This window comes from Neopelma chrysocephalum, unplaced genomic scaffold, assembly GCF_003984885.1.
Source record: "Neopelma chrysocephalum unplaced genomic scaffold, ASM398488v2 Primary Assembly neopelma1_157, whole genome shotgun sequence".
NCBI lineage: Eukaryota > Metazoa > Chordata > Aves > Passeriformes > Pipridae > Neopelma > Neopelma chrysocephalum.
The window spans coordinates 93606-110232 of record NW_020897819.1 but is presented as its reverse complement, the minus strand read 5'-3'; the positions used below and the strand labels follow the sequence as shown (position 1 = coordinate 110232).

At 59.3% G+C, this 16627-nt stretch overlaps 3 protein-coding genes across 3 annotated transcripts; 1 reads left to right on the top strand and 2 right to left on the bottom strand.

Annotated features, from left to right (window-relative positions):
* Window positions 1-42: 42 nt before the first annotated feature.
* On the bottom strand, window positions 43-4352 carry KLHL10 (kelch like family member 10). The gene is made up of 6 exons (XM_027701473.1): window positions 4190-4352; window positions 3347-3693; window positions 2336-2822; window positions 1625-2242; window positions 1022-1171; window positions 43-506 (listed from the first exon to the last, which is right to left on the bottom strand). Exons 2-6 carry the CDS (start codon window positions 3646-3648, stop codon window positions 135-137), a joined length of 1929 nt encoding a protein of 642 aa, XP_027557274.1. The 5' UTR covers window positions 3649-3693; window positions 4190-4352; the 3' UTR covers window positions 43-134.
* A 625-nt stretch (window positions 4353-4977) lies between these two features.
* On the top strand, window positions 4978-9647 carry NT5C3B (5'-nucleotidase, cytosolic IIIB). Its single transcript, XM_027701478.1, has 9 exons — window positions 4978-5021; window positions 5169-5267; window positions 5622-5691; window positions 6058-6104; window positions 6534-6619; window positions 6792-6881; window positions 7875-8037; window positions 8159-8359; window positions 8603-9647. The coding sequence occupies exons 1-9, from the start codon at window positions 5019-5021 to the stop codon at window positions 8711-8713; spliced, it is 870 nt and encodes a 289-aa protein (XP_027557279.1). The 5' UTR covers window positions 4978-5018; the 3' UTR covers window positions 8714-9647.
* Window positions 9648-9841: 194 nt separating this feature from the next.
* On the bottom strand, window positions 9842-15318 carry FKBP10 (FKBP prolyl isomerase 10). Its single transcript, XM_027701464.1, has 10 exons — window positions 15104-15318; window positions 13754-13899; window positions 13293-13482; window positions 12992-13137; window positions 12693-12882; window positions 12306-12451; window positions 11985-12174; window positions 11528-11670; window positions 11204-11367; window positions 9842-11066 (listed from the first exon to the last, which is right to left on the bottom strand). The coding sequence occupies exons 1-10, from the start codon at window positions 15316-15318 to the stop codon at window positions 10881-10883; spliced, it is 1716 nt and encodes a 571-aa protein (XP_027557265.1). The 3' UTR covers window positions 9842-10880.
* Between the last annotated feature and the right edge of the window lie 1309 nt (window positions 15319-16627).

Sequence of the window (16627 nt, the reverse complement as noted above, 5' to 3'; positions counted from 1 at the left end):
CTTTATTAGCTAAAGAGAACTATTTACACAGGCATCCAATGGTGGGATGCTCAGAAGACTTTATTAGCTCAGCAGGACTATTTACAGGAGCATCCAGTGATGGCTGATCACAAGACTTAGCTAAGGGGAACTATTTACAACGGCGAGCTCCGAGTTGAAGTGCTGAACAAGATGTCCATGGAGGTGTTGTGCCGGTAGTAGTGTTGCCTGGCGATGTACTCCATGACGTTGGAGAGCCCTGGCACCACGCAGCAGCTGACGGCGCTGCGGGTGATGCCCATGCTGTGGGCATCGTACCACTCGTTGGTGTCCTCCTCGTAGCACTCGGCAGCCACGGTGGTGCTGAACCCGTTAAAGCCCCCGACCACGAACAACAGGCCGTCCATCACCTCGATGCCAAAGTTGCTGCGTGGGTTTAGCATGGAGGGCACGGCGTGCCAGGCGTTGGCGACGGGGTTATACGCTTCCACGGTCTGGAGCCGGCTGTTCCCATCAAACCCTCCGACCTGCGAATGCCAAAGGGACAGAGCTGAAAAGGGGCCTTCCCTTTCAGCCAGATCCTGTCACGCACCAGTGAGATGGGAGCTGCTCCTGCCTCCCTGGCGGTGGTCTGAGCATGGTGGAGAGCACGGGATTTCAGAACACGGCACTTGCTTATCCCAGTGTGCTCCCTCGGGAGCTTCCCAAGGCACTGTGTGCAGCTGTCAGATTTGACAGTTCTCCAGGGGTTGGATGCAATCCATGGAGAAGATAAACAACGAATGAACAGGCCCAAGCCCTGCTGTGTGCTGCTGATGCTGTTGGCAGTGACAGAGGATAAGTTGTTTGCTGCAGCTGCTTAAACATTGCTCACATCTTTTTCTTACCAAAAAGCGTGTGATGGGTGATAACATTCTTGGTAAGTCCATCAACTGCTCTGGTTCTGACTTCCCTAAACCTCACATAAACACATGGCCAGCCTGGTGTTGTGGGAACTGCAGCCATGCAAAGGCCTGCAGTGCGGGGTGGTGTTGGCCCTTACCGCGTACACCTGGTTCCCGTATGCCATCACCCCAACCCCGCTCCTCCTGCTGCTCATCGGGGCGATCAGGGACCACTGGTTTGTGGCAGGGTCAAACACTTCAGCTGAGCTGAGGCACTGATCGCCATCAAACCCACCACAGATGTACACCTGGGGACAGGAGAGAGAGGAAAGTGTGAGGGGGGCACTTAGGCCATTGGTGAGACAGTCTGTTGGAGAGAAAATGAATGGTGTGGCTGGATTTTTGGGATGTCTTGTTTTGTTTTAGGAGGGGAATGAGAATGTCATCCTGGGTTTGAAGTAGCAGCACTGCAGGGAGTTGAAGCCAGCAGGATTTAGACCCTTAATTTCCCAAGCTGCATGAAGCAGACAGGCCTGGTATTGCACCTTTGGCCAGGAAAAGGGCTGGCGGGCACCAGGTGGGCTGTTGGGGGGCAGCAACTCCAGAAGAGTTTTCACACTCCTGGTCACATCTCTGCCACACCACGTAGGTTCTGTTTTATATCTGTAGGTCCAGGATTTAATGAATTGTTACAAATTCAGTGAAGGTTTATGTGAACTTTCTTCATGTTGCAACTCTCCATCCTCTCCCCGTCCGTTTACCTTTCCATTCAGTGTGGTCGCGTTGGCGTCGCTCCTCTGCTCGTGCATGGGGGTGATCAGAGTCCACTGGTTGGTGTCTGGGTCGTAGCGCTCCGCTGTGTTGAGCCGTATGTACCCATCAAACCCTCCCATGGCATAGATGAAGTTGTCCACGACGGTGACGCTGACGTAGCAGCGCCGCGAGTGCATGGGTGCCACCTGCTGCCACGTCTTCTGGAGTGGGTCAAACCGCTTGACGATGTTGAAATAATCCGTGCCATCAAATCCGCCGATGACGTAGACGTGGCCTTTCAAATACGCCGAGCCGTGGTAGGCAACAGGGCTCTCTTGCTCCCAGGGGATGTTCAGCCACTTGTCGGTGCGGCCGTCGTAGGTCTCGATGGCGCTGGTGGCGCCGCCCCCGCTCCAGCCCCCGATGGCAAAGAGGATGGCGTAGGGCAGGCGCGGCCGGGTGAGTGGGTTGGCGTTGGCCGAGGAGCTCTGGCCGTACGAGTTCAGGTCGTAGATTTCTGACAGGGCACTGATGATGAGATCTTTGCACTCAGCATTGTCCCTTATGTACTCGTGAGCTTTGACGTTGTTCATGAAGTAGTCAGACTGTAGGAGTGCTAGTCGAACCTGGAACATGCAAGGAGTAGGTTAGAATACTAATGCTGATGGTTTCCCCCTCAGCAGCCTTTGGGGACAGCTTCAAAGCTGTGCTGCACCCACCTTGCCCAGCAAGCAGGCGATGTACCGCCTCCTGTTCTGCGGGTCGTGAGCGATCCACCTCAGCACAGCCTCAAACACGGCTTCTTCTCGCTTCACGTTGAGCTCGTCCTTCTCGATGATGTGTGCCAGCTCCTCAGCAGAGAGGTCTAGGAACTCCTCGGACACCTGGGACACCTCCTCGAAGTGGTGCAGGATGTACACACAGGCGGCTGCGCGCAGGTCGGGGCAGTGGTAATAGTCAGTGAGTCTGCAGATGCCAATGCAGTTCTCGAAGCACAGCCTGGAACTGAGGAACTCGCAGCACAGGTTGACGATGCCCATGACATTGAACTGGTCTGCTGCAGCCAGCAAACTCTCAACGTTGTCCTCCGTGATCGGTACTGTCCCGGTGTAGGCGTAATTGATGATGAGACCCATCATTTCAGCTGAAACACCGGGGATTTGATAGACCATCTTGTTTGCGCTGTCCCAGTTGGTAAACAGAGTCCTGAAAACACAGCATTGCTGCATTAAATCCTGTTCTTGGATTCCCTCTGTTTCCCAAACTCCCAGGGCAACATTTAGGCACTGGTAGGAGCCCTGCTGGGAGGCCCCGTAGTTTATTAATTAATGTTTTACTTGCCTGTTGTTTGCAAAAGGAGATACAGCCTGTGGTTGAGGACAGGGAGCACCAGGGCGAACAGCCCCCATGCTTCCACAGGAATCATAAAATCACAAAATGGCCTGGGTTGGAGGGGACCTTAAGGATTATCCCATTCCAACCCCTGCCACGAGCAGGGACACCTTCCACTAGACCAGGTTGCTCCAAGCCCCGTCCAACCTGGCCTTGGACACTTCCAGGGATGGGGCAACCACAGCTTCTCTGGGCAACCTGTGCCAGGGCCTCACCTGGCTCACAGGGAGGAATTTTTTCCAAATATCTAATATAAACCTCTGTCAGTGTGATGCCATTACCCCTTGTCCTGTCACTCCAGGCCCTTGTAAATAAATCCTTGTGTTTCCAGTACTGACCTGAAGTAAACACTGCAACAAGAGAGGATGAGCTTGTGAGCCTTGAATTCCACCCCATCCACGCTTATGATCACATCACAGAATCTCCCTTCCAGGCGGAGCTCGTTGGAGATGCTGCAACTCCTTTCGCTCATCTTCCTCTCCATGTTGGAGGATGACTGTCTGGTGGTTGCTGAGCTATCCCCCACGTTGGAGTCGGAGGCAGAGGACCTCACTGACACACGTGGAGCACTCTGGTGTTGCCTGCAAACATCCAGCCCTGAACCCACTCGCTGGCTCTGGATTGTGCCCCGTGATGACATCACAACCACAGGGGTGACCCAGGCCCAACATTCCCTGGTTGCCCGCTCTGGGTGCATTCCTCCCATTGTGGGGTTCCATTTCCGAAGGCTTGAGGTGGATAGGGAAGGGGTTACTCCAGCTCCAGGGGTTTCTTCAGGGTCCTGGACACATGGAGGGGTTAGGTGCTCACCCCTCCCCCCACCCACGTGGTCCCATGGCTCCGGAGAGACAGCACCCAGACGTGGAGAGGAGACGAGAGAGCGAGTTTATTGTGGTTAGGGGTTTATAAAGCTCTTGGGAGGGTCAAAAGGGACCATGTAAGTTAAGGGGTCTTACAAAACACCAATCAGGCAGGGAACAACCAAATAAGGAAGGGGTTAACAAGGTCCAATGAGAAGACTTCTTGATATCTTCTCAGGACATTCCTGAAACAGAGATAAGCACTGGCCAGGGAGGATCTTGGGAAGAAGAACCTGAGTTAGCAGAAACCACAAAAAAGCCATTTTAAAACATGCTTAAACCACAGTTTTCCCATATAATGCAGGTTTACTGCTACAGCCCGCAGCCTTCACTTCCCCTCAGCCCAGGTTATGCTGAACCCCGGGCCTGCACCATGTTGATGGTTGCTTGGAGCAAAATCGTCTGTGTGATCCCTCAGCATAATAATAATTAATAAATAATAATAAATAATCCTCAGTATTATTTTGCCAGAGTGTAAAAGTCCCCAAAGGTGGGCACTGACTGCTGCTGAAGTCCCTTGTGTCACCTCACCCAGGAGGAAGCTGAGGCACAGCCCAGCTCCTGTCAGTGCTGAAGTTGCACACGCTGCCCCTGATTTGTCACTCAAGGCGTGCCAGGGGAGGTTTAGGTTGGATATTGGAAAACTTTTTTCCCCAAAAGGGCTGTCCAGCCCTGGCACAGCTGCCCAGGGCAGCAGTGGTGGCGTCCTCATCCCTGTACAGGTTTAAAAGCCGCGTGGCTCTTGGGGACATGGGTTAGTGGCGGCCTTGGCAGTGCTGGGGGACGGTTCTCTGCGGGCATTTCCCGCACAGGGTTCCGCGGCTCCGCGTCCCCGGCGCTGCGGGGCGGTTCAGTGCCGGGCGCCCCGTGGGCCCGAACGGCCCCGCCGGCGGCTCCTTCATTGGAATCTCTCCTTTCTGTTCCGCCCTCCCCGCTCGTTGCGGCAGAAACGAAACCGCCGGTCCCGCCCCGCGCTGCTGCGGGCGCCGGGCGGAGGCGCAGCCGGGGCGTGGGGAGGGTCCCCCGGCACCCCCCGACCCCGAACACGCCCCGAAATCCTCCCCCGGCCCCGCGGCCACGTTCCGGTCCCGCCTCCCCGGCCCCGCCCCGCGGCTGCGCGGCCCGGCGGGAGCGGAGCGGAGCGGGAGCGATGGTGAGCGGGATCCGCGGGCCGGGAGCCCGGGCTGGGGCAGCGGCGGCCCCGGGGCTGGGCGGGGGAGCGCGGCCGGGAGGGCGCTGGAAGGTCCTCGGTCCCACCAGGGCGGCACCGAGCGGGGTCTCTGCTCTGCTCTGCCCGCAGGTGCCTGAGCTGGAGAAAGCCACGGTCCGGATCCGGCAGCCCGAGCGCGTGCGGGGGATCATCCGGACCCTCCGGGAGCAGGGGGTGGCCAAGCTGCAGGTACCGGCCCCGGCGGGGCAGGAGGTGCATCGCTCACGCTCCGTCCTTGTCTCAGCTGCCCCTTCCTCGCCCCCCCGGCTGCGGCGCGGTGTGCGGGCGGAGGGGGGAGAAGCCTCAGAGGAGACAGAGGACGGGGCTGGTGGCTCTCCCCGGATGGTCCTTTTGGCTCCCCGTTATGAAGCTCTAACCGTACCCCAGTCCCCAAACCCCTCCTCCGCCCAAACAGGATGGAGCCATTCGGTGCTGATAACAGCTCCGGGGTGGTAGTGTGCGCCCTGGCAGCACCTTGGCTCGCTCTGGCTGGGGCAGAGTGCGGTGGGGCACACACAGGTGTGGTTTTCTCCCCTCTTCCAGGTAATTTCTGACTTTGACATGACGCTGAGCAGGTTTGGGTGCAACGGCAGGCGCTGCCCCACATCTCACAGTGAGTCGAAGCCGCTGTTTTTACTGTCGCTAATTCTGTTTGGTTTCTGCGTTTGTGTTTTTCATCACTGTGGTTCCCGTCATCCTCTGTCCCCTCCTCTGCCAAACCTGACCTCTCCTCATGCAGCTCTGGGCCTCACTGCCTGGTCCTGGCCACCCACCGCCCTTTGCAGGAGCCGTGTCCTGGGCTGTCCATCTCCATCCCCCTCTCCCAGCAGAGCCAGGCCCTGCACTTGGTGCCTGTTGGGACCCCACAGCTGTGCCACCGCAGCTTGTTTTGGGAGGAACCGGCACTGAGATGCAGGAGAGCTGCTGTTAGAAAGGCTTTTAATATCTCTGTGCCATTGTCATTGTGTTGTCCTTGCAGATATCCTCGATACCAGCCGTGTTGTCAGTGAGGACGGCAGGAAGAAGGTGGGTGCTGTGTGTAGGACACCCTGTCACCCATCATCAAGAGGTCGCACTGGCTGGCGTGGCAACTCTCCTGGCTGTGCTGGCTGCCAGGCTGGAGGGGGAAGTGTCCAGGCTGCATTTCAGCCAGCAGTGACAGAGGAGAAGTTAAAAAGGGAAATTGAATTTGCATGCACAGCTGTGGGTGTTTCAGCTCGATAAGAGGAGGAAGGGGAGGGGTGTCTGTACCTGCAGTGTCTGGAGCGAGGTGAGGGTCAGCCAGGCTGCCAAGAGCTCCAGGTGTGCTCAGAGAGAAGCTGCTCAGTGACACAGTTTGGTTGTGTTTAGGAAGCGTGATGCTTTGGAAGACTTCAGAAATGCTGGTTTTGTTGTTTATAGTCTGTTTAGACCTGATGTTCACTCTGTTCTTTTTCCCTCTGTGCGACACTCCAGCTGAAGGACCTGCTGCACCATTACTATCCCATTGAGATTGATCCCAACCGGACCCTGGAAGAGAAATGTCCCCTCATGGTGGAGTGGTGAGTGCTCTGCGTGATGATCTTGACCTTGTCCTGACAACCTCTTGTCCCTGAGGACTGCAGGACGCAAGGCTTGAGCTGTCCCTGGCCTTTGTGGTGATCCCGGGGGATTTAGTTGTGATTCTGACTGCTGAGGGCCTCTGCCCCAGAGCTCACTGCTGCCTTTCCCCAGGTGGACCAGGGCCCACGAGCTGCTGGTGCAGCAGAAGATCCGCAAAGATGACATAGCCCAGATTGTCGGAGAGTCGGAAGTGATGCTGAGGTATGGACATGGGGCTGTGGTGCTGAGGTACGGACATGGGGCTGTGGTGCTGAGGTACGGACATGGGGCTGTGGTGCTGAGGTACAGACATGGGGCTGTGGTGCTGAGGTACAGGCACAGGGCTTGGCTGCCCTTGGCCCTTCTCTCCTGCCTGTGCAGCCAGGTTTCTCTGCTGTCACCACGCTCTGTGCCGCTGAGCTCACTCCCTGGCTGCAGGCTGCTCCCTTCCTGTGCAGAAACCGCTTCCCCCTCCCTTAGGGGGGGGGCCTTGGCGAGGAGCAGCCGAGGGGCCGGCACTGGGCACGGCTCTCCATGTGCAGGGTGGGATGCGGGGGCAGCTCCTTGCTTCCAGCAGAGATTTGTTCTCTGCACTGGAGCTGCTGGGCCTTATCCAGGCCCTTGGCTCAGCAGCAGATTTCACCCACAGCACAAAAACTTTGCTCTAAAACTTGCTGCTACAGCTGCCCTGGCAGCAATGGCCCTAAGGCTGGCTCAGGGAGCTGGGCTTTGACTGAGCTCCAGGCTCAGGGAGGAGATGGCAACGTATGTCTGGGTTTTCATGAGCCCAAGTTCCCCTTCTGCATGGAATTGTGTCCTGGCAGACTGAGGCTGTCACAGGTTGGCCTGATCGTCCTCCCAACCAGTCCGACCTGTTGCACATCTCCCACGTGGTTCCTGGCAGTGCCCTGTGCCCCCGCTGAGCAGGGGGTGTGATCAGGAGGTGCCAGGCAAAGGGCTGGAGTGCTCCATGTTCCCGTGAGCACCCGCCCAACCACTGCACCCAGAGCTCTCCGGGGTTCTGCACGGGGAATGCCACAGGAACGCTGGTGCCACAGAGAGCTGGTGCTGTTTGCAGAGCCCACCTGTGTGTTTCTGTTTGGGAAGTGCTGGGCAGAAATGGGAGCTGGGCTGGGCACGCTGCCAGCCCAGAACACCGAGCACTGTGCTGGGAGCTGGTAACACAACCCCATGCAATGGACACTCCTGCTTTAGGGATGGCTTCAAGGAATTCTTTGATCAGCTGCACAAGAACAATGTCCCCCTGTTCATCTTCTCTGCTGGTGTCGGTGACGTCCTTGAGGAGATTATCCGCCAGGCCAGCGTCTTCTACTCCAACGTCAACGTGGTGTCCAACTACATGGACTTTGATGATGAAGTGAGTTTCTGCACCTCACTGGTGTGGTGAGGGGAAAGGTGTGGGCTGGGACCGAGGGCTGGGACACAATTAACAGCGCCACCACCGGGTTAAGAGCTGTCTGTCTGTCCTGTGTGCTCAGGGAGTCCTCACGCACTTCAAGGCACCCCTCATCCACACCTACAACAAGAACAACACCGTGCTGCAGGGCACAGATTACTTCCAGCAGCTGAGCACGAGGACGAACATCATCCTGCTCGGGGACTCCATGGGTGACCTGACGATGGCAGACGGCATTCCCAGCGTGGAGAATATCCTCAAGATTGGCTTTCTCAATGACAAGGTGGGTGTGAGGAGCAGTGCTGTGTTTCCCTGCCAGCCTTCCCCAGGTGCCAAGCTTTGGGGCAGCAGGGAGGGGCAGTGATGTGGGGGTGTACTGAGCTCCTGCTGCGTCTGGGGCATTGTCAGGGTGGTTATTGATCCCCTTTCCAGTAGCGAGGGCTGTGGGTGCAGTATCTCCACCCTCAGCTGTTGGTGTTCAGAGTCTTCTCGCCCTCCCCACCTTGTTCTGATGACCATGTTGTAGGTGGAAGAGCGGAGAGGGAAGTATTTGGAAGCCTATGACATCGTGCTGGAGAGCGACGAGACGCTGGACGTGGTCAATGGGATTCTCCGGTACATCCTTACTGAGACATGAGCTGGGAAGAGGCATCCCAGCCTTGGCCCCGCAGCAGGCACTGGGCAGGGAACATCCTCCCCGGGACAGAGCTGGAGGGGATCTGCTGGTACTGGCTGGGCTCCGTCCTGACCTCACTAATGCCCTCGGCCCTGGAGCGGGAGAGAAGAGATGAAGGGATCTTCTCCATTCCCTTTACCCCAACTGCCTGGCTCTGCTGCTTCCTTCTTGGACTGGCTTCATCCAACTTGGACTTCATCCCACTGGGAATTCATGCCCTCTACCTCCCTTCCCAAGGCCACAACAAACCGTTCCATGTTTCAGAAGAGATGTTCTGCACCTGCTTCAGCAGCTGAGTGTGGAGTGGAGATGGTTTGCTGTGGGCTGAGGACAGACCCGGCTTAAATGAAGTTTTAGAGTCACTGTGTTCCTCACTAAGAAAACAAATCTCTCTCGTCCTGTTTTCCTGTTTCTGAGCCCTGGTGCCACCACTGGGCTGGTGTGGCCCTGCCAGGCATTGCATTGCCCAGCCCCACATCCCCCATGGAAACCTGCAGCTCCCTGGCCTCGGGTCCCACCCCATCCCTCTTGCACCAGTACAATTCTTACTGTGGACACAAAGCTTTTCCAGCCGTCCCTGAAGGCCCCAGAACTCGGCTGCTGCTGCTGCCCAAACCCAGAAGTAAGTTTCTCTGCCAGGGTTGGGGCTGGGGTTTGGGTGGGGTGGGAGAGGAGAGGCCAGCAGCAGCATTTTGGGTTTTAAGGAACGTTTTAACTGTCTGTGTTTCTGTCCTGAACTTCTGGGCTGACCCTAGGCTGATCCCAGGCTGATCCCAGGGTCTCGGAGCAGCAATAGGAAAAACCCTTGTTGTTTCTGTCTCCCCTGTGGTTATGTGGGACTTCGAGAAGTGCCGACTCTGTTCTCCGTGTTGGAATAAAGATGTTATTGGCTAAAGCTGGGCCACAGGTGGTTTGTACCCGGTGCCGAGGGGCTGGAGCCGCTCTGCTCTCAGGGCTGGTGCTGGCAGCTGCCTCTGCTCCCCAGCTCCGGGTCCCTCCATCCCACCAGAGCCCCCCAGCCCTCACTGGGCGCTGGAGCTGCAGCTCCAGCAGCTTTGCTGGAGAATCCCAGGAGAGGATTTTGGTTTCTCCTACTGGACCCAGCAGGTGCTGGAGCCTGGAACCCCCCTGGGCACTGCCAAGGCTGGTCCCTGCACCACTGCCCCAACATGCAGGAATGTTTCATGGCAAAGTAACCCGACACAGGCAAACTCCTTGGGAGCCAGGAGGAATTATTTATTTGGTGCAAGGTAGATTCACCATTTGAGGGGGTCGCTCTGCCCTCTGCACTGCTGGGTTCCTGCATTTCTTCTATCCCTGTCTGCAGGACAGAACGTGCAGAGGTTTTGGGAGCCCTGCTGGTCCCAGCTGGAGAACCTGAGCACCCCGAGGTCACGACCTGCACTTAGGCATTGAAACAAAATTGGGCTGATTTGTCTCAGTCACTGAGGGCTAGGGGTTAGGGAGGATGTGGAGGGGGATGATGCTGCTCCCTGAGGGCCTGGAGGAAGAGGGGATCTGTTCCCCTTCTCCCAGCTCATGAGGGGTTTGCCAGGTCTCATCCCTGGAGTTTTGGGAGGCTCAGACGTTTGGAATGGCAGATGCCTGGGGGGTATCGGTGTTTCACCCTGGGAACCTGAGCCCCTTCCAGCTTCTTGTCCCGGGAGGAGGCAGCGAGGACAGAGCAGGGACTGGGACAAAAATCTTCTCTAATTTTTCTCTCTACAGAATTTTAAGTGTATGTATAAAAAAAACCCCACCCCCAACCCTAAACCACAAAATGCTGGGGTGGAGGTGAGGGGAAGCCCCCCCACATCCCTCCTGCCCCCCAAGGCAGCACTTGTGGGCAAGGGGGCTTGAGTGAGACCTGCAGTCACTGGTGGAGGACAAAGGGGTTGGGGGAGGGGACACCTTCTTGCCTGGGTTTATTAGTTGGGAGTTAAGTTTTCCTGCCCAGGAGGAACACATCAAAATACCCTCAGTTAAATAGAAAGGGGGGAAAATCAAAATCTGCCCCCCTGCAGGGCTGGGGAGGGGCAGGGGCAGATTCCCTGGGCAGCTGAGATGGGAGACCGGCCATGGCACGGCCAGGATGAGTCCTGTCTCCAGGAACAGCAGGGTCTGCTCCTCAGAGCTCCTCATGAATCTTCTCCTGGTCCTCGTCTGACTTCAGCTTCAGCTCCTCGGGCGTGATCTTCCCATCCTGGTTGCGGTCCTGGTTCTGGAACATGTCGGCGATGACTTTTTCTGGGTCAGAGCTGGGCATGAGGCGGCCTTTCCCCTCTGCCACCTGGGTCTTGATGAAGGTGGAGAACTGGAGAGGGGAGAGGGGAGAGATGCTGCTTGGATCTGCACAGCCAGGCACCAGGCAGGGCAGGGAGACCACAATGCCAAGGACAGCAGGGACCAGAGCACCAGCCTGGGGTCCCTCGGTGCCCTGGGCCCACTCACCTCCTCAGCGGGGATCTCCCCGTCCTTGTTGAGGTCCATCTGCTCGTAGAGGTTGGCCGGCGGATCCCCGTGCCAGATGAAGAGGTAACCCTCAGGAACCCCCTCCTCCATGGAGATCAGCTCCACCTCGAAGCGCAGCACGGCACTGCCGGGCACCCCCCGGGCTGGAAACACAGAGGAGGCTCCAGTACCATGGGGAGCACAGCAAAGCCCCGGCCATGATCCCCCAGCCTCAGCAAGGTGAGGGGGGACGGGGCCCTGAAGGGGCTCAGCAAGGCTGAACCCCTCAGTTTGTGTCGCCCACATCGGTCGCCACTCCCTTACCTCCACTCTCCCCGTGGCCCAGGTGGGGGGGGATGATGAGCACCCGCCTCTCCCCCACACACATCTCCAGGAGGCCCCTGTTCAGCCCCTCGATCACCTTGTTGGCCCCCAGGGTTACCTCCTGGGGCTTCTCGTAGTCGTGGCTGCAGGAGGCACAGAGAAGACAGTGCAGGTGAGAAACCCCCTTGGATCCAGTAGGGAACCCTGAAATCCCAACCCCTCCATCCCGCCGTGCCCTAAAATCCCACATCCATGCCATAAAGTTCCCCGCTCTCCATGTCACCCCCACGTCCACCCCACTGTGGCCCCCAAACCTTGCACCCTCCTCCCTGGTGCCCCGTGGCCGATGCCCCGGTGCTGCCCACGGCAGAGCAGATGCTCCCGGTGCCCGCCCGCCCCAGCTCAGCGCCGGCCAGGATTGAGCCCCAGGAAGGACAGGGGAGCTCGGGGCACGCACGAGGAGAAGAGCCGGGTGCCGTCCAGCAGGGAGCAGTTGTAGTGGTAGCGCACGAAGTCCCGGTCGCGGGTGGTGACGTTGCAGCCCTCGGGCCGGAACACGGTCTCGATCTCCACGGGGTCTGCGGGGTTGTGGAAGTCGATGACGTGGACATCAAAGATGAGCACGGCCGAGCCGGGAATTTTGTCCCCTGGAAGAGGAGGATGAGGAGAGCTGCTGAGAGAGCTGCTGGAGTGCTGTAAGGCTGGTAAAGCCCTTCCCTGCTTCTTCCCATGACCTGTGACGTGCCTGTCCCTCAGAGCCCGGGCTCTGCACATTTACCTGCACCGTTCTCCCCATAGGCCAGGTGTGGGGGGACGACCACCCGCCGCTGCTCTCCCACGCAGACCCCCTGCAGGCCCTGATCCATGCCGGGGATGATGTAGCCCTTCCCGATGTAGGTGTTGTAGGTTTGATTGCGGGAGTAGCTGCAGCAAGAGAAGCCCCCGGTGCCATCAATCCCCCCCAACCCCTGCACCCCAACCCGCACCCCTTCCCCCAGCCTCTCCTGCTCCCACAGGAGCAAACCTTATTCCTAGGGATGCAGCAAACAGGTGTTATCCTTTTTAGCCTGTTTCATGCCCGTTACCACCCTCTCCTCCCCGCCAGTTCTCCAGGCTCTCCCTGCAGCCGTGGGGCAGGAGGGGACATCAGGGGCTCTCCCCACACCTGGAGTCAAAGAGTGTCCCGTCCATGAGTGTCCCGTTGTAGTGGTACCGCACGAAGTCCCCGGTCACAGCCCGGCGCTTGCAGGGCTGCGGCACCTCCAGGTGCTCCAGGAAGACGCCGTCCTTGGGGTTGTGGAAGTCCACCAGCAGCACGCTGAACACCAGCGATGCCTGCGGTGGGATCACGGTCCCTGGGGAGGGGACATGGCTCAGCCCAGACGAGGGTCCTGCTGCACCGCAGGGCCTCTGGGCAGGGCTGGGAGGGAAGGGGCCGGTATGAAGGGGTGGTACCCAGCTCACCATAGCCCTTCTCCCCATAGGCCAGGAATGGGGGGATGATGATGCTCCTCTTCTCCCCGGCGCACATGCCCAGCAGCCCCTGGTCCATTCCCTTGATCAGCCACCCAGTGCCCACGTAGGTGTCGTAGGTGCTGCCCTTGCTGTAGCTGGTGGGGGAAATGAGGGTGGGGACGGCTCCAGGGCCACACCAGCACCCCCAGCCGGAGTGGGGCCATGCCAGAGGCTGGTCTGAGGGCCATGGAGCTGCACCAGCAGAGCAGGGAGTGCCCCGTGCCCCAAGGCCAGGGGCAGTGCCCCGTACCTGGAGTCGAAGGGGGTCCCGTCCAGCAGGGTGCCGTTGTAGTGGTACCGCACGAAGTCCGAGTTCTCCACCGTGCGGTTGCAGCGCTCGGGTTTGGACACGGTGGTGACCTGCAGCTTGTCGTTCTTGTTCCAGATGTCCAGCATGACCACGTCAAAGTACAGGGTGGCGTCTGGGGGGATCAGCCCCGCTAAAGAGATGGCAGTGAGGACAGAGCACCTTAGGTGAGACCAGCACCAAGCCCAGGCTCTGCCCCCTGAAGCCCTCCCGAGCCCACCACTGCTCAGGGCTGCTGGAGACCCATCTCAGCCCCTGGGAAAGCAGCAGAGCCCAGGCTGGGGGCAGGACCCCCCTACTTCAGCACCACTTGCCCTGGCCGTGGAGTTGCCAGGTGGGCACTAGAGCCCTGTCCCTCATGACACCGGCCCCAGGGGGGGTTGCCCCATGCCATGGCCCCTTACCCACGCCGATGCTGCCGTAGCCCAGGTGGGGTGGCACGATGAGGTGACGCCGCTCGTTCACGCACATGCCCTGCAGCCCCCGGTCCATGCCCGTGATCAGCCGCCCGACGCCCACCACGCCGGCCACTGTGGCCCCTCGGTCATAGCTGGGGCGAAGGGACAGGCCCGTCAGAGGTGCAAAAAAGGATGAAGCTCCCAAAGCTTCTTGGGGGGGGGCAGAGTGTGAGGACAGGGCTGCCCCCTCCCCGAGGTGCAGGTAGCCCACCACAGCCCGTGAGCCCCTGTGCTGCAGGCAGAACCCACAGCTCAAAAACACAGATCCTGATGGGCTTGATCCTGCACTGCTGGGGGGCAGCTGCCCCTTGCAGCACTGGTCAGGGTTCCAGCCTGACCCTCTGCACCCCCAGAACCCATCAGCTGCCTCCCCAGGTCTCACCCACAGAGCTGGGCTGGAGGCCAGCAGCTCCCAGGCTTCCTGCTGCTTCCAAATCATTTTGCATATGGCACATTGGAGCTTTGTGCAGCAAGGAGGAAAGACAAACGTTCCGGCCTCATTTTCAAACTGCAGATTTGTTTTTATTTTTAAATCTTGAAAAACTCCAAGAAGTAAGTGGAGACATCTCAGATAAATTGAAATCCTTAATCCCCTTGTTTCTGTGTCCCCGGGGTTCTCCCCCTGCTCACAGTGCTGCAAACCAGGGGCTGCCCCAAGCTCAGGTCCCAGCCAGTGTGGGCAGAGCAGGAGCGATGCAGGGCCAAGGGACACTGAGTGGAGCAAAGCCTCCGGGGTAATGAAGGGTTTCGCCACTGCCACGTCTCAAAGTGCTTTAAGTGTTTTCCTGCCTGTGCAGCACAAGCAGATACATGTTCCTGAGTGCAGAACGCCCCATTAGGGCCAAATCCTGCCTGTGCCCGGGACAGGCTCCCCCACGGCACTGTGGAGCTGAGGGCATGCAAGGCTCCCCGAGGGGCTGGGGGGAGCTGGGGGACCCGGCGGGGCAGCCCGGGCAGGGGCTGGGGGAAGGGGCTGCAGCCTGGGTTGAGGCTTTGCTTGAGGCCAGGCCGGTCCCCCCAGGCTGACACGTGTACAGGGCTCCCCGGGTCCATGTGCTCACCCCAGCACCCACCGAAAGCCCTTCTTGGGGTCAAAGCTGGGGGATCTGGGCACTGTCTGGAGCGGGCAGCTGCCTGCCCTGGCCTGGCTGCCCCTTTCCCGGGGCTGGGGGACGCATGCGGGGTCCCCGCAGCTGCCTGCCCGCCCCGGGATGCGGGCTGGGGGCTGGGGGAGACATGCAGGGTCCCGCCGCAGCTGCCCCCCGCATGCAGCCGGCACAGAGCCGCGGGCGATACCTGGAGTCAAACTTTTTGCCATCTTTAAAGGTCCCATTGTAGTGGTAGCGAATGAAATCCCCCATCTGCGCCTCCCGCAGGCAGATTTTGGGGATATAGTATCTGTCTATCACCACGTCTTCCAGGGGGCCGGGGTTGCCCAGCGCCGGGGCCCCCAGGATGCCCAGGAGGAGGAGGAGGAGGAAGAGGCAGCGGCTGCCCGGGGCCATGGCCATGGCGCTGGGGCTGCGGCGGCGGAAGGGCCCGGCGGGGGGAAGGCGGAGAAGGGGGGTCCGGGACGCCCCTTCCCTGCCCGGGACGCCCCTTCCCTTCGCTTTCCCTCCCTTCCCTTCCCCTGCGCCCGCCCAGCCCGGCCCTCTTGGAATTTCTGTAGACGTGTCCGGGCCCCGTCGCGCTCCCCCCGCGCTCCTCCCTCAGTGCCGGGAACAGACACCGCGGGAGAGAACGATCCACGGCGGGAGGGGTTATTTTTCTGCCCTCTTTTGTTTTTCCTCTTTTTTTTCTTTTCCCCTCCCCTCTTTTTTTTTTTTTTTTTTTTTTTGCCTGGGCAGTTCCTCCTCCAAAGGAAAAGCTGACGGAGCTTTTAGGGAGCGTCTGTGCGGCTGCAGGCCCAGCCCCATGTCCAAGCGCTGCCGCGCCTCCTTCTCTTCCTCCTCCTCTTCTTCCTCTTCCTTCTCCTGCCACCGCCAGGTCATCACACCCAGCCCAGGATGCTGCTGCTCATTCCAGCAGTTTGGGAGAGTAAATGGAAGGAATTAAATGCTTTAATAATGCGTCTGCTGCTGGCGGAGCCTTTACTGAGTGTGAAACTCTCCTAACAGTCCTTCCCAGGCAAGCGCAGCCTCCAACACACACAGAGGTGTTGCCAAACATCCCTGTTGCCCCAAAACCATTGGCAAGAGCCCTCAGCAAGTTCCAGGTGGGAAATGCAACAGGCTGTGAGCCCAAACCCAGCTCCTCTGAGGCTCAGCACTGCCGATGAAAGCAAAAGCTCCAGCAAAGCACTGTTGGCTCCCTCACCCTGGACCTGGGGTACTCTGAAGCCCCCCAACACACCACACCGGGGCTGAGCAACCTCAGCACTGCTCAGAGCAGCTCAGGAGGACTCGAGGCTCTGCCCATGGCCTGACAGGAGGCCAGGCCTGGCTCAGACAGTGAGTGCTGGCAGGGATGGTGGCACCCCAGCCACGTGCGGTGCTGGGCACTGCCAACAGCCTCTGCTCCACGGGAGAAACCTCAGCAGCGTCCTGGCTACTGCCCTGCACTGTGACATCCCTCAGAGCCATTGTCCAGCTGGCGAGAAGGCACTGGGCTTGGCCCGGGGCCACTGTGGCCATGCCGAGGCCTGGCGTGGGACAGCCCTGGGGCCGGGATCTGGCACAGCGCAGGGCGTGTGGCCTCAGGCTTGGCATCGGCCAGCAGCGTGGCCACCTCCGGGCACCGCGGGCCTGGGGGGTCCCGCGCAGTGTGTTACCGAGCTCATCTCGCTCCGTGGTGCGCAGCGCTGGTCACCCCCCTTCCCGA